General features: G+C 35.6%; 2 protein-coding genes across 6 annotated transcripts in view; one reads left to right on the top strand and one right to left on the bottom strand.

The window, feature by feature from the left end:
- The window catches only part of WWP1 (WW domain containing E3 ubiquitin protein ligase 1), a 128,751-nt gene extending 112,904 nt beyond the window's left edge, over positions 1 to 15,847 (top strand). For 2 of the 3 annotated variants that reach the window (XM_069465490.1, XM_069465489.1), the window contains exons 23-25: positions 226 to 322; positions 788 to 860; positions 6,435 to 7,892. In XM_069465490.1, coding sequence (XP_069321591.1) covers positions 226 to 322; positions 788 to 860; positions 6,435 to 6,534 — 270 coding nt within the window. In that variant the 3' untranslated portion in view covers positions 6,535 to 7,892. Of the gene's footprint in view, positions 1 to 225; positions 323 to 787; positions 861 to 6,434; positions 7,893 to 14,870 lie in introns of those variants that run through there. The other variant, XM_069465491.1, reaches the window with a different exon arrangement.
- RMDN1 (regulator of microtubule dynamics 1) overlaps positions 11,568 to 24,568 on the bottom strand; it is a 32,490-nt gene continuing 19,489 nt past the window's right edge. Inside the window, exons 5-10 of one of the 3 annotated variants that reach the window (XM_069465492.1) lie at positions 22,397 to 22,486; positions 18,820 to 18,875; positions 17,778 to 17,865; positions 16,446 to 16,476; positions 14,385 to 14,518; positions 11,568 to 13,905 (exon numbers count right to left, since the gene is read on the bottom strand). In XM_069465492.1, coding sequence (XP_069321593.1) covers positions 13,855 to 13,905; positions 14,385 to 14,518; positions 16,446 to 16,476; positions 17,778 to 17,865; positions 18,820 to 18,875; positions 22,397 to 22,486 — 450 coding nt within the window. In that variant the 3' untranslated portion in view covers positions 11,568 to 13,854. The remainder of the gene's footprint in view (positions 13,906 to 14,384; positions 14,519 to 16,445; positions 16,477 to 17,777; positions 17,866 to 18,819; positions 18,876 to 22,396; positions 22,487 to 24,568) is intronic. The other 2 variants (XM_069465493.1, XM_069465494.1) reach the window with 2 other exon arrangements.

Below are 24,568 nucleotides of genomic sequence, written 5' to 3'. Positions count from 1 at the left end.
TCATGTTATTGTGAGGATTGACTGAAGTAAGATTTATAGCATACTTAGCACAGTGCTTCGCCTTAATAAATGATAAATCCTATAGCAACTTTTAATCCCATGTCTTTTGAACCAATTTCAGTGTTCAGTATTATTTAATTTCTTCAACTGTCTACTATGTTTTTCATTATTGAAGATAACTTAGCATTTATTTTATATTAAAGTACCTTTGATTTTATTACACAGTTTGTGAAGGAGACAGACAATGAAGTAAGAATGCGACTGTTGCAGTTTGTCACTGGAACCTGTCGTTTACCTCTAGGAGGATTTGCTGAGCTTATGGGTAAATATAGTTTCACTGCAGTTTCTCTGTGCCTAATTTTATGGTAGTAATGGCCTTTAGACATACAATAATAGACTTGAACCCAAGGATTATTCGTCTGTGCTCTGTGTGGGGCTTCTTCCAGAAGGCAGAAAAATGAATGGTTAATATCAAAGGCATTTGTAAGACAAAAATGAAAGTCTGCTCATAGAGCCTAGATGGCTATTACTTTGCTCCCTGGGATGATTGTGAAGGGACCAAGATTCTGTAGAAATAGTTTTTCTTTCCACTGAGGTAATTCTTCTTGCTGGATCTCTGCAGCAATAAGCAGCTTCTCCAGGCAGAAAAAACTTACACTGTGAATTTCTTCTTTTGTTTATTCTATGTCATTCTTATGGCTGTGTGACATGTTCTGTTACTTAACTAGTTGTGAAAACCAAAAAGTTTAATAGACCAGATAAATTTTGTCTTATTTTCCTGGTTTAGGAAGTAATGGGCCTCAAAAGTTTTGCATTGAAAAAGTTGGCAAAGACACCTGGTTACCAAGAAGCCATACGTGGTAAGTTCAAGAATCCTAAATAGGAAGGTGAAAGCCAGAAAGAATCATTTTGTTTTTAAAAAATATAATTAAGATTGAGTATAACTGCTTATTCATTAATGTAGTTAGAATTTCAATTTTGAGACAAGACTAATTAATACACCTTACAATGATTTCTTTTGGTTAACAGAAATACTTGAGAAATGCATCCATTGATTCAACAAATATTTAGATTATCCACTATGTATAAAGTAAGATTTAAGTGCTCCTTGCTTTTTTACAGAGTTTGTGCTCCGTGTGGGGCACAAATGACAACAGATAAACAAAGAACTATTTGCAAATTCTGGAAAGTCCTTCAAAGGAAAATAGAGAGTGCTGTAATAGAGAACAACTGAAGGGAACCTACTCTGGATTGGGTGGTCAGGGAGAGTTCTTGGAAAGGATAATGTCTAAGTTGAATTTGATAAATTGCATGCTGTGGGAAGAAACAAGGGAAGAGCATTCTTTGAACAGAAATGCTGAAGTAAGGAAAGACCCTGAAGTAAGAAATTGTTTTTCAAGGATATGAAGGATGATTAGTATGATTGGAACTTAGTAAATCAGGGGATTGAGAGATAAAAAATTTGGAAAGGTAGGCAGGTGCTAAATTATGTAGAGCCTTATAGGCTAATAAGAGAAGTTGGGATTTCATTCTAAGGAAAGTCAGACAGCTTTGAAGAGTTTTAAATAGCAAGAAAAATCTTTCTGGCAACAGCGTAGAGAAGGAATTGTATGCAACGGTGAATGCAGGGAGATTAGGTACAAAACTGTTATATTGATAGTTAACCAGACCAAAGATGATAGCTTAGAGACAGGTGGTGGTTCTTTCAGGAGGTCAAAACTGTTTTCATACTAAGCCATTATTTGCCTTTTTATTGTTTTGACAGTTGTACTGATGGTACAAAAGCAATGGGGGGCAAAACTGCTGGTGCCTTAGTACAAATTAGGCAGTGGCACTAAACTGCTCTCTCTATATTCTTCAACACCACACACTTGCAGTTTAAAGCAGGAAAAAAAAAAAAAAAAGGGAGGCAAGTTCATTGAAGTTTGTTTTTTTGTGAAGTAGGTAAAGATTATTAACTTTATTAAATTTTGATGCTTGAGTACACATCTTTTGCATGCCAGAGAATGGTGGTTTTCTTGAAGGAAAGCTCTTGGGCAGTTGTTTGAGTTGAAAGTTGAACTAGCTTGTTTTTTTTTTTTTTTTTAATGGAACACTATTTTTACTTCAAAGAATGACTGACACACTGTGTTTATTTAGACTTGGGTATTTGGCAAACATTTTCTTGAAAAGTAATGAAGCCTGACACTTCAAGGAAAAACAACTGACATTTGTTGACAATGCAAAAAGTGGAGGTTTCAAGCAAGAATTAGAATTTTGGAATATTTGTATATATTGCCATGAACTTGACAGCCTCTCAAAACTTAACTAATGAGATTAGTAGTGTCATTAACAAATGTGATCTGTTTTTATTACATAATTAAATGTGTCAACATTTAGAAAATCTTTATAACTTTGTGAACTAGTGTTTTCAAATGACCAATCGATGCATGATGTTACAAAATCACGCATGGGTAATAGATCCATTCAAAGTGCAAGAGACCAATGGATTTTATGTAACAAAGTACAAAACGTTCTTTGCTATGATTTCAGAACCCATATTGTGTATTATCTTGTAAAATTTAGTATTAGTGTCAAGGAATAATATCCACAATTACCTGAAAAGGTTGAGTACATCTCCATTTTCTAACTACTTATTTGTGTGGGGCCAGATTTTCATACAGTTAAACCAAAACAATACAGTGCAACAGATTAAATGTACAAGTAGGTATCAGAATCCAGATGTCTTCTGTCAAGCCAGATATTAAAAAGATTTGCTAAGCTATAAAACAAGGTCATTCTTTCCACTGTTTTTCTGGAAATAGTCGTTTTCATAAAAATGTGTTTATTTTTATACCAAAATAGATGATTTTTAAAATTTCTGTTTTAACTACTAACACCGTAAATATCAATAGATGTAATTCACATAAGCAAAAGCTCTTTGAAGTTCTCATATTTTTAAGAGTGAAAAGGGGTCCTGTGACCAAGTAAATTTCAAGACCTCTGTAGATACAGCAGAGAGAGAGAGATTGCTGGAGGCAGGGTAGAGAGTTAGATTTTAAGTTTTGTGAAGGGAAAACAGTTATCAACTGTTGGTTTTTATTTTCTCAAAGCATAAGATGAGGGTCACTGGCTAAGAGTGAAGGAAGGAAGGAAGGAAAAACTTGTGAGGACAAAGAAAATTGGCAGAGTTGTTAGAAAATAGGCAAGTATTTATTAGAAAAATGTGGCTAAGAAATGCGACATTGCATTGCTCACTTGGATTTAGTAGTTCATTTGAAATGACGCCAGTCTACTTGAATGCATGATTTTCCTTCTAGCAATTTTCAGTTATTAAGGTGCAAGGAACAAGAAAGCAGAAAGGTGAATTTATTCAGGATTTGAGTGTAGTTAGTTCAAGAGAGACATGAGACAAAAGTATTTGCAAATACTTTTATAAATACAAATAAAATGCAAATACATTATGATATATAATGATGGCCCATAGTCTCTAAAGTGATTATAATTATGGACTGTGGCTAAAGAAAGGACAGAAAGAAGCAGAGGACAAGATAGGATGATGAGGAAGTAATGGGTTAACAGGCTGGCATTTTAATTGAAACAAGCTGAAAAGACATATGGTCAAAGAACAGGATTTTCAAATTAGAAATTTCCTTTACTGGTGATGGCAAGGTTCAAGGTATAGTACTGGGGTCAATAACTGAAGAAAGTAGAGGAACAGATCACCAAAGGTGAGAAGGGCAAGGAACTGAGAAGCCATAACATTGCATGTCATCCACATGAATGAGGAGGACCGTGATCTAGGTGCCAAAGCTTTCAGTAAACGAAGGAGCATGACCAAGAGGTCAGCAGATAAAAGCAAAAAATTCAGAAAGGTTGCACACCTGGACAGCATGTGGTTCCGATAAGGAAAGTTTTATTGTTTGACTACAGGGGAAATAATACATTTCAGACTAGGTGGATTTCAGTTACAGCAAGAGAAGAGTTATTCAGACTATAGAAGACTGGAAATCATGAACCAGAAGTTCAAAAGAAAGGATTTGGAAAGGTCTGCAGGGTTGGGAATTGAATTCCGATGGGGCAAATACAGATCAGCATTGAGATGAACATTTGGATGAAAATGGATAATCCAGAAAGACTTACACTTTCAGCAGTAACTAAAGTAAGCAGCGATATAATTTGTGATGGAATTAGTTTTGACAATTCTCAGAGGAAGAGAAGGCACAGGGTCCTACTACTGTCGTCTCCATTAGTGAGGTGGTAGCTGTCAGCTTTTTAGCTTTCAACAGGGTTCTGTTTCCTCAGAAGACACGGGAAATGTGTTGCTCAGTCTTCTTCCTTTTTATGGATAAGACAGTGGAAGTAGTTAATCTGATTGGAGATCAATTTAATTGGGTGTTAGGGTATGAAGTCCATATGCAGGAAGAGAAAGAATTCTCAGAGTTTAGGATAGAAAGAAGCACCAAGTTTATTTACTCTTTCTCTGAAGAGAAAGAGGGCACAGCACCAAGAAATAGAGGCACTGGCCCTGAGGCCAAACGACTCTAACTCTTTATTAGGGTCGGAGAGGTAGGGGAGATTTATGATTGTAGCCCTATCAGTCAAGGACAGCTGAGAAACTGCTGAGTTTGTCCTTTTCCTTTTCTGTCTCTCACGGAGTAGATTGCTAACAGGAATTGGTTTCTTCTTGAAAGTGGGAGACATCTGGTGTCATCTCTCCTTGAAAAGGTGGGGGAAGCTCCTGCCCTTGTCTGTCCACCCAGGGAACCCTTCAAGGCTGTTAAACTCAAAAAAGCCTTTTTTCTTTTTATGCATAGGTAGTGAATCTAAAATGACAGTTGATCAGATTGTTTACCCTTTCTTCTCCCCTTTCTCCTGAAAACTCCTTTCCCTTTTGTAATGTGAATTGACCAGCTCTGGTGAATGTTAATGAGAATTTATGCTTTACTTTGTTAGCTCAGCACCTTTTAATTGCTAGGTAAACATCTCTGTGGGAGAGAGATTCATGCTACTAACCTTGGAGGCAGGGTTCATACTGCTCTTAGTGGCTGCCAGTTAGAAATTTATTTTTCCATGTTAGCCCATTAATAAGACTGTCCTTTCATTGGATAAGAGATTATGGGAAAGTATATACACAAGGATGTACTGGCAATAGAAATTTAGACATGAGGAGGAGGAGGAGAAAGATGGGAGAGATTTTGGTAGATAGAATGGCAGACTTTGGCAAAGGCTGTATGTGAAAGATGTAAGAGACCATATGGGACTGTATTGAAAATAGAAGTTTTCCCTGACTTGGCTCACTGTCAGCCTCTACCTTGAAGTATAGTTTGAAGTAAAGGGGAGGGTAATACATGGTCTGCTTAATTGCTATCATTAATATATTTAACTTGTTTTAAAATACAAAGAGAATAATATGGTCGGAAAATAGCACTGCTTTAATTATCTGCCTTGTTTCAAGGGCTCTTAAATTTCATGTTTCCTGACATTTACACGGGGGAGGGGCAAGGGCAGATGGGAAGTGGTGGGAGCGGCAGGAGGTACCTGAGTGATCTGAGGAAACTTTCCATGTGGAAAAAATGAAAGTACAGAAATGTTTTGACTTGCTCAGAGCTATTTCACTAGTCACTAATAGAGTGGGAACCAAAACCTTGGACACCAGATCCTAATCCATTAGGTGCTGTAGCTCACAAAATGAATTGTTATTCCACCTTTGTAAATTGAAAAACTAAATACATTGTTGTTTTAAGCATTTTTCAATATTTTTTCTATTTTTCATCAGTTAATCCCTGAGGGATTTTTTGAATCTGGCAGGACTGAAAAAGGGTCATTTTAGAAAAGGTTATACATGTGATGAGGAGGTTATTTGAAAAGACAAAGAAAAGTATATTTTTGTTCATTGTGCCCAACTCAGAATTTAAGTTCATGAGGAGAGGGACTCTAGTTTTTCATCACTGTATCACCAGCTTCCAGAACAATATCTGGTATATAAAAGATTTTCTCAGTAAAAGACTAATTGATGGATGAATGAATAAGTGAATGAAAGAAATGGACTCTTAACCCAAAAGAAGTTAGGAGGACTCATGACCATGTAACAAGAAGAGTAAAGAGAAAATTAATGATTTAAAAAAAAAAAATTCCAGAGTCTTTATTCCTATTGCTACAATTATTATTTGTAATTCCATTTTTCTCTGGGAAATGTTGAAATACTTTTAATGTATAGGTCTTAAATTTGAATACATTGCTCTAAGAAATTTAGATATGATCATATACTAATTAAATAATACAGTAATAAGTTGTTTAGAATACTTTTGGCAACATTTTTACATATGTATTATATATACATCTATACATGTATCCATTCAGCTTTTCAATGTGCTTTTAAAAATACTGTATTAGAAATCTTTTAAGAGTTTATTTTATTGAAACCATCTGATTTTGTTTTTGTTTTTGTTCAGTTTTAATCGCTTGGATCTACCACCATATAAGAGTTATGAACAACTAAAGGAAAAACTTCTTTTTGCAATAGAAGAGACAGAGGGATTTGGACAAGAGTGAATGTGGCTTCTTGTTTTGGAGGAGCTCTTGCATTTAAATACCCCAGCCAAGAAAAATTGCACAGATAGTGTATATAAGCTGTTCATTCTGTACAGTGAATTTTCTGAACTTCTCAAAGTATAAATGTTTTCCGTTCTTCCACAGAAATATGCAAAACAATTCATCCTTTTCTACTTTATTTATTGCTCCCTTGAAATGACTGACCAGGAAAAAGATCATCCTTAAATTTTGAAGCAAGCAAGAGACTTTATTAAAAATAAGAAGTATATATCTATATAAGCATATATCATAGTGGCTCTAGTTTTATAGAGCTCCAAGTGTATTGAACATGACAGCCATTCATTCAAAAAGATCTGGATTTGCTTTACATGGTTCTATTATCCAGGGGAAAAAGTGCAAATTGCTCCATGTTCTTCTCCCTTATGTAACATCTCCTGAGGGTGTTTAGTTGCATGGCTGTTCAGGAAGGTATTAAGGGCTTAGGCCAAATCTTACTTTGAGTATGTTAAAAAAAAAAAAAATGCTGCTGGCTTTTCCAAAGACAGGTGCTTGAACCTGTCAGTTTGTTTTAAATAAATACAATAGTTGAAAAAATTTTCCCTTTGCTATACTAGTAATACAAAATAATGAATGAAACCATAACTTACAATCCTAGATCCAGTACCATTTAGTTTGTTATAGAGATTGGAAAGATTTCATTGCGCAGCATAGAGGTTTGTTTACACGTTATTTTGTGGAATTAAAAAGAATCAGGTACTTCTTTACATTTGTTTTTAAATCTGTGATGTTCTTCAAATTTAATTCATAATAAATTGACGCAATTTGATACTTAGCAACATATAAGAGGTAATGAGAACTTTGCTGCTTTTGTGTTCAAAGTCTTGGTTTTATAAAACCAGACGGATTGAAGAGTTACATAAGCATTCGAACACTCTAAACAAGTATAAGACTAATGATTTTCTATTGGTGTTTGAATATCTTTATTCCTCTCAAATTCATGACAGTTCTATGTATCTGAATTAAATAAGCATATAAAAATCTTTTGGCTCCCCCCCTTTTTACATAGATCAAGTTATTTTTGTCCTAAGTAACACTTTTTAATTGTTACCTTTTCATTACAAGGTATTTAATGAACTACAAAGATGTATAAAAAATTAAAATGTGATGTGAATGATGCTACTTTTAGCAAACTGGGCTTCCTAATTAATACAAAAATTTAAATTCCCATTTGTATCATGCTTTCAATGTGCACTGTAAATTTCATTAGCTTAAAATTTTCTTTTATAATGATGAACCTGACTTCTTAGAATGTGTTACCTGTAAATATTTCACTGCTAAGTGCGTACAGAAAATACTAGTATACAATTTAACTTCCATAAACAGTTTTTGTTTTGCCAAAATTTTATTTTTCTATATATTAATTTAGAGTGTGTTCTGCACTTTTATTCAAATTTCATAGTAAAGATGAAAGAAAGGCACTGATCCATTTGGTTCAGTAGACTCCTTTCCCATATCCTAATTACAGACATTCTGGTAATTTTCAAGCCTAAAAAATTAAAGAAAAAATTCTAGTGTGCATGGAAGGTTATGTGATAAAGGCTGGCCAGTCTTCACAAAGGACTGCTTAAATTACACCATTGGAGTTAAGTATTAGACATGAAGATGGTACCACTGCTGTATGAATTTTGCTGTGACAGAAGATACTGAATGTCATTCAGTGGAGGTATGTGAGAGTATCATTTAGCAAATTTGACTGAAGAAGGCAGCTTTCAGGTAGGGTTTCAGGATGCTTGGTCCCCCTCCTCACTTCAAGTAAGAAATTACCATGTAGTAGGTGAGGCTACACAGAGCCTACAAAAGACCAAACCAGATTTCTGGGGAACACTAGTTTGGAGAACTCATCAGGGTCTTCAACCTTTTATACCAATTATAGATATCCAGAACTACAGGCAGAGCTGTCTTGATTTATCTACTCAGTGGCAGTCAGAAAAAACTGAAGAAATGTGATCCACCTCTCACTGTCTCTCCTCCCTTCCCATCCCTGTTCTGTGCTGGACCAACCACAAACAAATGCAAGACTCGCTGTGCCTGAACACAGTTCATGAGGAAATAGGAGACAGAAGAGGGAGGCTCAGAAACGGGTTCATGTTGCTGCTTCATTTTGGTGACACCCACCACCACCACTGGTAAACTGAGCCCAGGAAATGGATCACAGTCCCACCACAGTTCTATCAGATCAGTTTAGTTGTCTGTCTTCCACGGAAACCTCTAAGCAGTTGAAAGTGAAAATGTTAACAAAACCTTTTCCCCTGCTGACTTCAATTAACAGCCTAGCATTTCCTACCCTAAAAACTAGATAGGATGGTATATGTCCACTATATTGCCAGGCAACTTTGCTTCCTTTAAAAATGACCTCAGGCTAAGTGGAATGGCTCATGTCTGTAATCCCAGCACTTTGGGAAACCAAAGTGGGATGATCACTTGAGTCCAGGAGTTTTAGACCGCCTGGGCAACATAGTGAGACCTTGTCTCTCCAAAAAACCCCTCAAAATTAGCTGGGCATGGTAGCACACACCTGTAGTCCCAGTTACTCAAGAGGATGAAGCAGGAGGACAATTGAGCCCAGGAGTTGGAGGCTGCGGTGAGCTGTGATTGGGACACTGCACTCCAGCCTAGGTAACAGAGTAAGACCCTGTCTCTAAAAAAATAAAATGAAGATGACCCCTGACTGGTAAGTTGCATCTGGAATGGGAAAACTCTAGAAGAGTCGATAGAAAGGTATAACTTTGGGCTTCCCTAAGTGTGAAACCTCTTGTAACTACATGTCCCTTAGGAGGACCCTCAGCTGTCACCTGGGAAGATGATAGTTGTAGAGAGCCATGTCTGCTACACAGACTGCTGTCGTAAGGTCATCTGAAAGGAGGCTCAACATTGCCTTGCTGGCCTGCCACAGTTCTGAGTAAATTGGTGCCAAATGTAGCCTATTGTAGGCTTAAATCTGAATGTTTGGTTGAACCTAAAGATCTGGTGGATGTTGCAGAAGTAGAACGGAAATCTTTTCTTTGAAACATGCAAATGAGAATAAAAGTTCTCGTAACATATCCTACTTTTCTTAATCAGTTGAACCTAAAAGCCAAGCTTCAGGTCATCTGGACATTTGGTCTGTCTGTAAGTTCAAAAGTTGCATCTCCTAAATTCCAAAATCTCTCCTCATCTCAACCAAAGAGAATGAAATCAGATGATAATAGTATTTTTAAGTATTTACTGATATTCATGGTAAATCTTTTACATAAATTATTCTCTTAATCCTCGTAACTCTGTGAGATTGGTGGTTTTTGTTTTTGCCTTTGTTTTAATGCTGCTTATTTTATAGATGAGGAAAGTGAGTCTGAGAAAAGTTATTTTTGCAACATCCACAGCTAGTCCATAGCCCATGATTAAAAATTCAGTCAGGAAAATCTTGCCATCAAGAAGTTAATCGAGAGCTTTCAGGTTCTTACAGGATCATGGCCACTTGCCAAATTTTCAAGTTTCTTCTCACATCTCAAAAGAAGGAAGGAAGCATCCATAAGGAGAGGTAATCACCCATGTCCTACGTCTGTTAATACATTTAGAAGACAGAATACTACAAACTTTTGCATACATGTATGCGGGATATTTAGCATCTCAAAGCAGCAGAGTCAGTTCTGGAATGCACACAAAAACAGAGTCAGATGGGGACTGCACAGGAAGGAGAATGTAATGGGGTCCCTGGGTTCATTCTCAGAAGTAGTAGGTCTCACCCTGAGTAGAGAAATGCCAAGAACCAATGTGATACCTAGCGAATCAGGCTCCTGGGAAGTCAAATGGAAGAGACTTGGGGCACACAATCAGAATCTTGAGAAGGCATCACATCTTGGAGAAGGAAGTTATCCCTTAGAGAGTAAAGGGGGAAAAAAGGAAGATAAAAGCTCTGTACAAGATTCAGCAACCACACTCCTGGGCGCTTACCCCAGAAGGAAAATTTATGTTGCCATAAAAATCTGTATGTAATGTGCATGGCAGCTTTATGTGTAATAGCCAAAAATTTGAGAAAACGTAAATACCCAGCAGTGGATGGTTAATAAATTGTTACGTCCATATAAGGAAATACTAGTCAACACTAAAAACGAACAAACTATTGATAGAACTTAGATCACAATGGAGTTTTGCTGAGTGAAAAAGGACAGTCTCAAAAGGTCACATACTGTAATGATTCCATTTGTATAATCTGGAAATAATAGAATTGTAGAGAACAGATTCTTGCTTGCCAGTGCTGGGGTGGTGAGGGGAGAGGAGCTGAGGGGGTGTGACTATAGTGATAGCACTGGGGTCTTTGTGATGATGGGACAGGTCTGGATCTTGATTGGGGTGGAAGTTACAAAAATCTACACGTGATAAAATTGCATATAACCATACACAGAAGTGAGAGCATTTCAAAGTGGTAAAATCTCAATGAGGTCTATGGCCTGTACCAGTATCAGTTTCCTGGTTTCGAAATTGTGCTATAGTTATGTAAGATGTTAACCACTTCAGCAAACAGAGAAGGGTACACAATATCTCTGTACTACTGTTTGCAACTTCCTGTTAATGTTTAATTATTTCAAAGTAAAAATCTTTTTAAGTTCTACAGAGTATCCAAAGACAGACCCCTCCCTCACCTCCATAAAAGCCTTTATTACTGAAAGATACCTCATTTCGAAAAAAAAAAAAAACAACTTAGCAGAAGGTATTCTTCAACAAACCCAAACCCCTCACCTCCTCTCATTTGATGTTCTGGAATTGCTAGTAACTCAACACACAAAAAATTACACCCCTAGGAAAAAAAAAAAAAGAAAGTCACTCTAAAGAGAAAATTTTAAATGAGAAAAAAGTAAGATTCTTTAACACAATATGTCAATATGAATTAAATAAATAAATTGCAGATAATGAAAAAAAAAGTAGAAATTCAGAAACTCAGAACTGGGGAAAAAAAAAAACCGAAGATAAGAAATGGCTGACTGAAATCAGGCAAAAAAATACTGAAGAAAACGACAAAAACATCTCAGAAATGAAGACAGACACAAAGTATCTAAAGAATACATACAACCAAAAGTAAAATAAGGGACATGGAAGATAGAAATGAAAGGAGTCAAGAAAATGAAATAGAAAGGTTAAAAGGAAAATCAGAGAGAAAGTGATAAATATGAAAGTCAAAGGAGACCTAATTAATTAGAGTCCCTGAAAATAAAAGAGAACAGTGGTTCTCAAAGTGTGGTCAATTAACCCAATCTGGAATGAGAGACAATATACAAGACAAATTGGACTGGCCTCTTCAGAAACTCAATATTATGAGAAGAAAAAGACAGGAGGAACTGTTTTACATTAAAAGATAAGCAGCAAGTCAAATGCAATGTATAATCTTTGATTGGATCCACATTTTTAAAAGTTTAAGACATTTTGAGACATCTGAGGAAATTTGGATATGGCTGGATATTAGATGATGTTAGAGAATTATTGTTAACTTTTCCAGTTGTTATAGTGGATTTACGTTTGTTCAGGAAGATGTCCTATTTGGAGAAGATGCATGCTGACAGATTTAGGGGATGAAATATGATGTCTGCAATTAATGTCAAAGGTTTAGAAATAAATTTATATGAATAAAAACACATATATAACAGGTTGAGCATCCCCAATCCAAAAACCCAAAACCCAACACTTTGACTTGTACCAAAGTGATGGTGCAAGTAGAAAATTCCAAACCTGATCTCATGTATAGGTCGCAGTGAAAACGCAAAGTTTATTAGAGTCTCGCCAAGGGAAAAGAGACCCTCCCAGCCATTTAAAAAAAGTCATCCAGCAGAATGCCTTGTCATCCCTACAGGACCCACTTCCTGGTCCCTCAACTTATTTTATTCTCATCTAAATAAAATACAGGGTACAGTAACCTTTTAATCAAAACAGCATCACAGGTGGAAAATGAAAGCCTGGTGATCTACAGTGCTGCTTTGTTACCTTCAATACATTATTTTTTCACTGTACTAATGGTATGTCATATTTACCATTAGGTATGAATAAATGTAAGAAAACTATTATTTATTGATAGCATATAAATTCAATCAGAATGATGGTGACGCCAAACACCCACAAATCAGACACTTGGGTGGCTGAGGTAGTAACACCCTTGCTTTCTGATGGTTCAGTGTACACAAACTTTGCCTCATGCACAAAATTATTAAAATTATTGTATAAATTTACCTTTAGGCTATGTGCATAAGGTATATATGAAACATAAATGAGTTTTGTGTTAGACTTGGGTCCCATTCCCAAGGTATCTACTTATGTATATGCAAATATTCCAAAATCCAAAATGCTTCTGGTCCAAGCATTTTGGAAAAGGGATACTCAGCCTGTACAGTAAAACTGTTGAATCTGAGAGATCGTTATACAGAGTTCACTACTTTGAGTTTTCCTTTTTGTTTGAAAATGTATATGATGAAAAACAGAAACAAATAGCACATACCCACACAGTTCACTATGACATTACAATTACCAAATCTTTGGGAAAATCCATCTATGCGTATGTACAGTCTCAGATTTATTTAAATGGCATTCAAGATACTCCTTTTTATAAAGCTTAAGATTTGCAGTTGTGGCACTTAAGCCTCAAGTAAGTAGCATTGTCCTGCCTATTTAAAACATCTTAATTTCCCTTTCACATTAAGTTTTGTGTTCCCTGGACTTTGTCTACTGATAAATTCAAACCACTGTGAGACCACACCACATTTTAAAAAGGAAACCACTCCATTTTCAGTCTTCTCCTGACTTTCAGTTCTCTCCTTACGCAGGTTGCCTCCAAGATACATCATTTAACTACTTTATACCAAGAACCCTCAACATCCTAACCACCTAACTTTCCCTGAACCTTCTCTGCAAGATCTGAACCTTGAATCAATCCAACTTGAAAATCCACTCCCCTCTATGCCCCTTCTTCCACAAAGTTTTATTGGTCTCCTCTCATCCTCATGTGATCAATCCTTAGAAATCTCAAACCATTTTGTATTGCTGGTGCCCCAGATGCAAAATCATCTCTCTGCCTGAGCCATGGAGATTTATTTCTACCACTTTTACGGCAATATGACAATTATTTCTTTTATCTTGTTATTTACGAAGAAACCTAGAATTTTGTATATTTAATCTGTTAAGTGGTCACAATGTTAAAAGCTGAAAAAACAGCCAAAGAACAGTTATGGTTATGTATTTATAATTCAATGAAAAGGCAATGTTTATCACGTTTCATGTATTTTCTTCTCTCAAAAGTTCTCAATTCTTGTCACTGAAACCTGTAAGCAACTGAGCAGCTTCTGTGTGTACCTAAAATGGAAAAATACATATATAAACAAACAGTACAGCTTAGAGACTAACTTGTGAAACTTAAGCTTATAAAGGAGAATGTGGTTTCTAAGAGTGTCCAAAAAACAGGACTAGGAAACTGTAAGAATAAAATTTCTTGATAGTGACCAGATAGATGAGACTCTCAGAGGACTCTTCTACTTTAGTATATATCCCTTGACTTTTATATTTAAGAAATCTTATTTGATCTGCTATCTATATCAAACAGGAATAATTCTGTATTGCAGCAAGCAATTCATACCATCTATTTGGTGAAAGTAAACATTTTCTATAGAAAATTAATGTAAATGTCAATGAATTCACATTCAAAATGAGCATACTTGTTTTCAGCAATATTATACATTGAGACAATTATGCTTTTAAAGAAGTTCTTAATTCACCTTTAGGTAATAGTGCCTCAATATAAAACTATCTGCCTTACTTTATTGGAGATGTTTTACCTGTTTATCCTCCTCTGTGTGTGCTGGATAGTCCCTGGCTTTCAATAGCCAGAAAGCAGCAAGCTTTTTGTTGTGTAGTTTCAAGTATGTTTTTCCTAAAAGAAGCAAGTTTTTGCTGTAGAAGTTTGGATCCACTGTACATAAAAAAGAAAAAAAACAAAGTTATCTCAGATGAAAGAGTGTTGCTTTTATTTTTAAAAATTTGATTTTTTTTTGGTCTAAACTCCAGTAATAAATTTGTGTGGTAAGTAATTAGGATAATTGGCATTCTCTTTTGTTCAACTATTCATATCTCAAATATCTGTAAATTAATAATTACTATTTATTGAATGTCTGCAATGTGCTGGGCACTGTATTACATACATTTCTTACTATAAAGTAGGTACCTCCATTTTATAGATGAGAAGCTGAGGCTCCTGAGAGAACATAAGCTATGTAAGGTGACTTTCTTCTTAATCTCTTTTGTTCTCTACTGTAATGTAATAGAAGAATGAAAGGAATGCTTTACCAGATGTACAGACTTTAAAGAAAAATCAAAGAAAAAAGCAACTATCTCTGAAAGATTACACCTGCGCTGACTTGGAGGACGGATGTAGCATTTTAACAGAAAAAAGCGGAGAACATACTTGACTGAGGGAAAAGCATGACCAAAAAGCCTACAAATGAAAGTATGGAACTATCTCAATAACTTCATTAATTTTTGACACAGTTCCTAACAATCTATAACCCTCTATATTCAAAGCATACTTTTTCCTGGATACAATTAATACTACCCAAAATTGTTTTGCTTCTTTTATTTGAGCATATTTGTGTGATGCCATGTTGATATACTTAAGTTTCCTTGGGGTTAAGTACATTCATTCATTCATTTATTCATCTATTTACTCCATCATTCAGCAAGTTTCTCAAGCATTGTGGTAGACAATAAGGAGGCAACTCTGAGCCAAAAAGACAAAAGTCCCTATCTTTCCTAAATTTACAGTCTTAGATATATAAATAAATGTTTATACTATGAAGTGATATGGACCATGATGGGAAAGTTTACAGATACCATGCGCATAGGAGGAGCTTCCAAACTAGATATGAACCATAAACAAAGGCTAGCTAGAGGAAGTGACCTCTAAGGTAAGGTCACTGGAGGATGACTGAAGTTACCAAAGATTATCTTAGTTCTATGAAGTCAGGACCATGTTTTTCTCCACACCCCAACCCTTAAGTCTGTAAAGCCCAATTTTTACTTTGTAATTAGACTTTTAAATCCCTTTGAGAAAATTTCATTCCTAGATTCAGATTCATAATGTGTGAAAGAGTGTGATCATGAGATAGTAACAATGGAAGGCAATTATGAGTAAATCAAAATTTGTGAATTATAGAGATATTTAACATTCAGACAAAATTCTTTAGAAAACATAGTTGTTTTTTTTTTTTTAAACTGCTTTGCTATCATGAAAGCATTTGAACAAGTCTATATGTGTAGGATCTCAAATTCAATAAACACTATGTCTTAATTTTATAGAAATATATTTGCAATGGTTTTATGCCATATTTGGCAACATATGCTTATGTCCCTTATTTCCCCCACTTAGTGTTACTAATGTTAGTTAAAAAAGGATAAATTTAGGATGGACTGATGACAGTTCTACATGGCTAGTCATTTTTTCAAAACAAGAATAACATGGAACTCTTCTTCACAGAAGAAGACAACATCTGCAACAGAACAAACGAGCCTGGTTTAAAACCAGAGTTTCCATTTAAATGCCTCTAATTAGCTGTGTAATCTTGAATTAAGACAGTTAACCTATCAGAGACTCCTGTCATAAAAGGCAGGCTGAATTACGTCTAATGAAGAACCATTCCAGAACTGCAACTCTAAGTAGCAGCTTATTATTTAGGTGATCTTTACTGAATAAAGACTTTAACAATTATTTTACAGTATCTAATGCACAAAGAAGTAAAACAGAATAAATAACTTATCTTTGTTTTAGAAATTCCTATTAGAGTATATATTCAGCATTCATAAAGTTTTAACTATATTAATACATGAAATCAAAAATACCTTACCTTGTTCTGCCCTGTGAAAGTAGCCTAAGGCCTGTTAAAAACATAAAGAGCCCAGATATAATGAAAAAGATTAAAACACTTGATATAAAAAATTCATTTCCTTAAAGATCTATTCCTTTATTAAATATAAGTCAGGAAGTAAAACATCCTAAAATAATAGTTCTTTAATAGTGAGTGTTGGCCAGGAGTGGTGGCTCACGCCTGTAATCCTAGCACTCTGGGAGGCCCAGGTGGAAGGATTGCTTGAGGTCAGGAGTTGAAGACCAGCCTCAGCAAGAGCGAGACCCCAACTCTACTGAAAAAATTAGCAAGGCAACTAAGAATAGAAAAAATTGGCCAGGCTTGGTGGTGCATGCCTGTAGTCTCAGCTATTTGGGAGGCTGAGACAGGAGGACAGCTTGAGTACAGAAGTTTGAGGTTGCTGTGAGCTAGGCTGACACCATACCACTCTAGCCCGGGCAACAGATGCGCCACCATGCCCAGCTAATTTTTCTATGTATATTTTTAGCTGTCCATATAATTTCTTTCTATTTTTAGTAGAGACGGGGTCTCGCTCTTGCTCAGGCTGGTCTCAAACTCCTGAGCTCAAACGATCCGCCTGCCTTGGCCTCCCAGAGTGCTAGGATTACAGGCGTGAGCCACCGCGCCCGGCCCCCAACTGTGTTTTAATTATATAATTAAATATTCTTTACATTAATATCTATAATGTAGCTTCCCAGAAAAAAAAAAAATAGCTCCTGGTTATGATACTACTATTGGGAGAGCTTTTAAATTGTCTATTCCCTTACTCTGAAAATTCTGGGACAAATAAACCCAAAAATGTTTACCCAGAAATTCTTTTAAATTTTATTTCTGACAGAAAAAAGGCCTTGAAAATATGAGAGAGTATGAACCTTTCATATTCATTTTTTATAAAAAGTTTTAATTACTGTTCTTTTATCAATTCAAACATGTGCTTTATCTTCCTAAATGACTGTATTATTGTGTAGAAAGTACCTAAAACCTGCTGGAGTAACAGTTGCTGTATTTATTTCTTATTTTACTCCATGACTTTTATATGGTGCAGATTTCAAATAGAAAATGAAGGCAGATTTTAGCCATGAGTTATTTTAGCTGACAGTATTCCAGAATTATCAGCCACTCACCTAAAGGGGCGGGGGGGACCACTCACCAGTCATGAATATTAAGTATTAAGCCTTTGGTAAGATAGTTGAGCTGGATCATTAGAAACTTGCTCAGGTCCCTCAATGAATCAGAGCTCCATATGTGTGGACACAGAATGGTGCTGTGGTTAAGAAATCGGTACTAACTTAACAAAGGACATCACACTACCTCCTCATAGGTGGAACTAGGAGGAGTTGCAAACAGCACTTTGGCGATTCTTCTTTGATACCAAGGCATTTCAGCAAATGTGTAGCACCTACAGGGAAATAAAATAATATTATACATTCAAATTGTGCCTTCTTTTTTCTTCTTAAAGAGAATTAAGCATCTTAATAGATATTATAAAAAGAATCTTCTATTGTATGTTTAAACAATTTGTACTTTACAGGAATTAAATTTTTTTTTTTTTTTTTTTTTTTGAGACAGGGCCCCTCTCTGTTGCCCAGGTTGGAGTACACTGGCACCATCATAGCTCACCTCAAACTCCTGGGCTCAAGAGATCCTCCTGCCTCAGCCTCTCAAAGTGCTGGGATTACAGGCATTAGCCACCACACCCGGCCTATTGACTTCTCTTTTAAAAGACTTTGATACAGGACTGTTTAGATGACAATAAATATTTAGCTCTGCAGACTACACTCAAAGAAAACAGTAGCCAACCTATCTCAAAAAAGATTCTTGAACCAGCAAGTACTTAATACTGGTGTACATGCACAACAGCAAAATAATAATCTATGTTGGACATAAGATCACATAAAAATAGAAAGATACTAAAAGCCAGATTATATTGTTCTTCAGATGAATGAAGATTATATTTGACATATTTTGAAGATGCAAAGACCCTCTTGGGGGATTCTATTAATACTATATTACTGTAGATTAGCCCAATATCATTTAGCATGGTAAATGAGAATAGTCTTTCCAAAGAAATGGAATTCAAAGGTCTAACAAAAAGCTTTAAGGCATTTTTAGTCTGTACATGTTTCTAAATGACCTGAATAACAAGGTTTAACATGATCATAATCAAATTTAGTATGTTCTAACAATCTACGCATAAGTGCCAGTTAACGGATTGAACACTCTATAAACTGTGCCAAATAATACTTTTAAATATTTTATATCTTGCTTTTTTATATGTAAAATATTTATACATACTCCAAAATAAAAACATACTAAATACTACTGAAATATTTATTTAAAGAAATTTTCTTACCAAATACCCATAAGGTGAATTGAGGTGGCATCTTTAGGGTTCAGTTCAATTGCTTTCTAATGAGAAATGAGAAAATCAATGAATTCTTTCCTATGCTGAAGAAGCCATGATATAAAAAAAAATTGCAACCCTATGTTTCAATTCTTCTATTATAATCAATACCAACTTTCTTCCTCCTGATTCTTTAACTGATTAAATTCATTTCAATACACTATTAATGACTTGTACTGAGGTTACTATTTTACAAGGTTCAGAAACTGACAGTAGGGTCTATCAAGATGAGAAAAAAACATGAAATATACAAATGAATTTCATTTAAAAACAGTAATAATCTATAGCTTTCAATGTTTCTTCTGGACTAAAGGAAAAATAAATAATAAAGTCCTTTTTTGGCAAATCCTAGATGAATGCTGAATAGAGAGCATTCTTTCCTAAAAGAAGTAGAAGTACATAATTGTAGAAAGTCTCCTCTTGTGCACAGATTTTGCTCAACTTCCTTATCTGTATTTATCTTTTTTTTTTTTTTTTTTTTTTTTTTTTTTTGAGACAGAGTCTCACTCTGTTGCCCAGGCTAGAGTGCTGTGGCATCAGCCTAGCTCACAGCAACCTCAAACTCCTGAGCTCAAGCAATCCTCCTACCTCAGCCTCCCAAGTAGCTGGGCCTACAGGCGCTCACTACCACGCCCGGCTAATTTTTCTATTCTTTAAAGAATAACTTTAAAGAAATTACTCCTCCTTTTATCCATTATTTGTTGAAAGCCACTAAGGAAATCTCACAGATTAATGTTGATCTTATTAACAATAAGACTCTTTTTTAAAAAATTAAGACTTTCTAGTTTATGCTTTTCTATAAACCCACATTTTCGCTTTCAGTTTGGTAATGTGTAAGATACATATTTTCAGATATTTATAATGGTTAACAACATGGGCTCTGAAGACAGACTGCCAGGGTTTAAATTAAAGCTCAATGACCTAACTTGTTCACCTCGGCAAGTTCTATATTCTAAGTTTTCTCTTACAGAAAGTAATAACCCTACCTTATCAGGTTGTGGTGAAAATTAGACGAGCAAGTAACAGGAAGTGCTTAATACAGTGATATCTTCTATTGCTACCCTCATTATTTTCAAGAAATAACACCAGGTGCTTGATTTATTACAACCATACTAACATTGCTTAATGTTGTAATAGTAGTATTAATAGTAGTAGAGACAATGGCTAGAATATGGCTAACCAAGTATAACTTGGCAGAAATGTTGCTTTGATAATATGGGTAAGAATCAGCACTGACCTAATTTTTATTTCTCCTTTGATACAGTGATATTTTATTTATATGGAACTTATAGTAACCTCTCCCAATTAGAGTGTCGCTAGAAAATTAAGCCCTACAAAAAATTATATGATTTGCTGTTTTCTCCATTCTCCTAGGAATGACAAAAAGCTACTGTAATACCATTATAAATGCATGGGGGAGAAGTTAATTCATCACAACAATCAATGCTTTGGGGCATTAGGGTTTAATTTTCTTATAGGAAGTGTTGAGAGAGGCTACTTTCAAGCAAACTTTTTTTCTTTTATAATCCTTCCTGCCATTAATTTGTCTTTCAAAAACAATCCAAAGATGATAATTTCTTACTACTTTAGATGTATACTGGAATTTGGAATGGAAGTAGCATAAATTATCTTTTTAGTATGCAAGTGCCATATATTGTCATTTTCAATATATTTACACATATATATTTAAAAGCTTATACAAAACTTTTAAAAGTTATTTACAGCATTCTGTTTTTTTTTAAAGAGTATACATTAATATATTTACTGTAATTTTTCATTATTATCATATTGTATTCTTTTGAGATAGGCTCTCGCTCTGTTGCCCCACATAGAGTGCAGTGTTGTCATAGCTCGGTGCAACCTCAAACTCCTGGCCTCAAGTGATCCTCACGCCTTAGCCTCGTAAAGTGCTGGGATTATGGGTGTGAGCCACCACACCCGGCCTAATTTTTCTTTACTAATATTGGAAATTATGTATTTCTATATCCTGAGGTACACAGTAATTAGGCGATTTATCTAATGCCACTGAGCAAATTACTATATTTCACAGAATCTAAGATATCAAAAAATGTTATGACACAACATTATTTTATGTGCCACTAAGAAAGAAAAAAAATGCTACCAATTATGCTGTAAGGTAACACTGATTACATAATGTAATCTGATTTCAAAGATCTTAAACTCTGAATAATGTAAATTATCAAATTGTAAAATGTAAATTATTAAATGTATATATATTACTATCAATGCCTGAACAAGAAAGGCTAGGTCTCCTGAATCCCAGTCCAGTGTTCTTTTTCACTAGTTATATAAACTAGGAATTGAGACTACAACCATAAAATTATGAGAAGCTATTTATATAGCATATCCAGCTCTATCCCTATGTATGTTTCCATCACTTTTTCTTCCTTAGTATTTTTGAGATTGTCTACAATATCAAAAGAAAAATAAATGTGTTGTTTTTTTGTGGTAGGTTTTATTTTTTGAGGACAGTGGAGTAGTGTCCATGCATGGTATAGAATTCTTGGCACCTGGCCGGGCGCGGTGGCTCACGCCTGTAATCCTAGCACTCTGGGAGGCCGAGGCGGGTGGATCGCTCAAGGTCAGGAGTTCGAGACCAGCCTGAGCAATGAGCGAGACCTCGTCTCTACTAAAAATAGAAAGAAATTATCTGGCCAACTAAAATATATATAGAAAAAAAATTAGCCGGGCATGGTGGCGCATGCCTGTAGTCCCAGCTACTCGGGAGGCTGAGGCAGTAGGATTGCTTAAGCCCAGGCGTTTGAGGTTGCTGTGAGCTAGGCTGACGCCACGGCACTCACTCTAGCCTGGGCAACAAAGTGACACTCTGTCTCAAAAAAAAAAAGAATTCTTGGCACCTAAGAAAGGAGAGCTTACTATAAATAAGTAAGTTAACTTTAGGGGAAATACTAAAACACATATATACACATACATAACACACACTGAGAGATCATAATCTTAAATAGAATTATTACTATTAAGAGTCCTATGGCAGTTGTGTTAGACTGTTACATTGTACCATGCTTTCCAGTATTCAGGACCTTTGTCACTGGTCTTTCTCCCATGAAAACTAGGCTTGGCCACATAACTTTAGGTCAATAGGATATTACCAAGTGTTATGCAAGGAGAGGCTTGATAAAAGTTTGTACATTGGAACTTTTCCCTCGAAACGCTCATTCTTAGAAGCCAGCTACCATGCTTAGTAGCTTGGACTAGACTACTAAATGATAAAAAGACCAGTGGGGAGAACTCTTGTAGATGAGAGGCATCCTGGACATTCCAGTCCCAGTTGAGGGCCAAAGTGAATGCAGCTAAGTCACCTCAGCTATAACAAGCAAAGCAAAAGCAGCAATGCATTCAGTTAACCCACAGAAAATAAAGTATCACTGCTTTAGGCCACTAAGCTATAGGTGGCTTGATATACAGCAATAGAGATCTGAAACAAAAATCTATTCTGAAAAATACAGACATTTTAAATGCATAAACTTTAGTAATTCATCAGTACCTCAAAATGTTCCTTGATAATGTACGCATTTGCAATTTTAACCTTGATGCCTTCGTAATCTCCAACATCACTAATGCAGATTGCATACCACTAGAAATAGAAAAAAAAAAGATATAATGTTCTTAATATTCCATTCCATACAAAGTCAAACTGTGTAATTATTTATTCCTTAATAGTCATTCTCATTCAACAAAGTTATTGAGCATAAAGACTGTATTAAATGTAGTGGAATATACAAATAAAAGTGGACATGGCCCTCCAGGATCTCAGGGATACGACATGTTTATAGAGAATTATAATACAAGGTAGAAAGTGGTGAATTATGTAAGAAGGTCACCAACATAATGAGGAGATAATGGGTCATGTTTATGGCATAAGATTATTTTTATTTTTTTATAATTTTTAAATTTTTATATATTATTTATTTAATTTTATATTATTTATATATTCTTGTTTTTATTTTTTTGTTTTTATTTGTTTATTTCTTTGTTTAGAGACAGGCTCTCGATCTGTTGCCCAGGCTGGAGAGCAACGATTTGATCACAGCTCACTGTACCCTCAAATTCCTAGGCTCAAGTGATCCTCCCAATCCTCCCAGTTTGGCCTCCCGATGTACTAGGACAGGCGTGAGCCACCACACCTATCCCTGAGTATAAATTTAGAAGAATTTGTAATTGAAGGTTGTTTTATCTCCTTGTCTTCTTTTCTAGGATCTGCTTCTGCCCCCATATCTGCAATGTTACAATAGGAACAGCCAGCAGGGCGCAGAGACCAGCCTGGGCAACATAGCAAAACTCCATCTATACAAAAAATTTAAAAGTTAGCCATGTGTAGTGGCACGTGTCTATAATTGTAGCTACACGGGAGGCTGGAATGGGAGGCTTGCTTCAACCCAGGAGTCTGAGGTTACAGTGAGCTACTGCACTGTAGCCCAAGTGACAGAGTGAGAACCTGTCTCAAAAAAACAAACAAATAAAAATAATAGTAGGGAGGATCACTTAAGGTCAGGAGTTCGAGACCAGCCTGAGCAAGAGCAAGATCCCATCTCTATCAAAAATACAAACAATTAGCTGGGCACAGTGGCACATGCCTGTAGTCCCAGCTACTCAGGAGGCTGAGACAGGAGGATCACTTCAGCCCAGGAGTTTGAGGTTGTAATGAGCTACAATAATGCCACTGCACTCTACTCAGGGCGCCAGAGCAAGACTTTGTCTCAAAAAATAATAATAATTAGTAACTAATAATAGGAACAGACATATTTGTCAATTGTGACCATGTCCCTATAGCCATAGTTGAACAATAGACACAAACTGAGACAATCTGAGTTTCTTCCCCAAGAATTGAATCTAAAATATCCAAACTTTATAAACCCAGGTGCTGTGGAAAGTCACAAGACTTAATATAGGGAGGGGAAAGTCTGCAGTGAAAAAGATTTCAGATAACAGCAGAGAGGAGAGATTAAGGAAGCCTCTGAGCCATCAAGTCAGTTTTTTCCCTGAGGCCCAAATGTACCTGCCCTTTGGGTTCTATGAAATACAACTTTTTTTATATCTATATAAACACCTCCCTCTCTTTTTTTTGTTTGAGCTAATTTCTGTAGAATTCTAATAATTATAACCAAAAAGATGTTAACTATCATAACTTCTGTTTAAATCTACTCTCCACCAAAATCTTTTGTATCTAGATAAGTTCACTGAAGTAAAATTTAAAACACACACACACTTCTCTATGGACTACGCCCACTTAAATTTCCATTGGCTGTCACCCAGTTGCCTAAATCCAGTTGACTATAGGGGTCACACAGGGCATCAGATTTAGTGTTCTGATCTTCTCCCACATATCAGGGTCTGGATAAAATCATCTCTTATGCATTGAAGTATCATCTATATGCAAAGCGAACACAAGCTTATGGACAACTCCTAAATTATAGTCCATTTACATTGTCATTTACAAGACTGTTCATTAATGATCACACTAGCAAGAGCTGATGGTAGGCAGTGTGATCATGGGTGATCTTTATTTTCATATTTGTACTTTTTTCCAAAATATCTGTTGTCTGTAATAAGTTTTCAATTTTTAGGAAAATTTTATTTTAAATAGATATTCCAGCCAAGAAAGGGCAATAGATACTAGACTTAACTCTCTTGCCTGAAACACTAAAAAAACATTTAA

Source organism: Eulemur rufifrons, chromosome 3 (assembly GCF_041146395.1).
Source record: "Eulemur rufifrons isolate Redbay chromosome 3, OSU_ERuf_1, whole genome shotgun sequence".
Classification (NCBI taxonomy): Eukaryota; Metazoa; Chordata; class Mammalia; order Primates; family Lemuridae; genus Eulemur; species Eulemur rufifrons.
The sequence above is the reverse complement of the archived record's forward strand: the minus strand, read 5'-3'. Positions and strand labels throughout refer to the sequence as shown.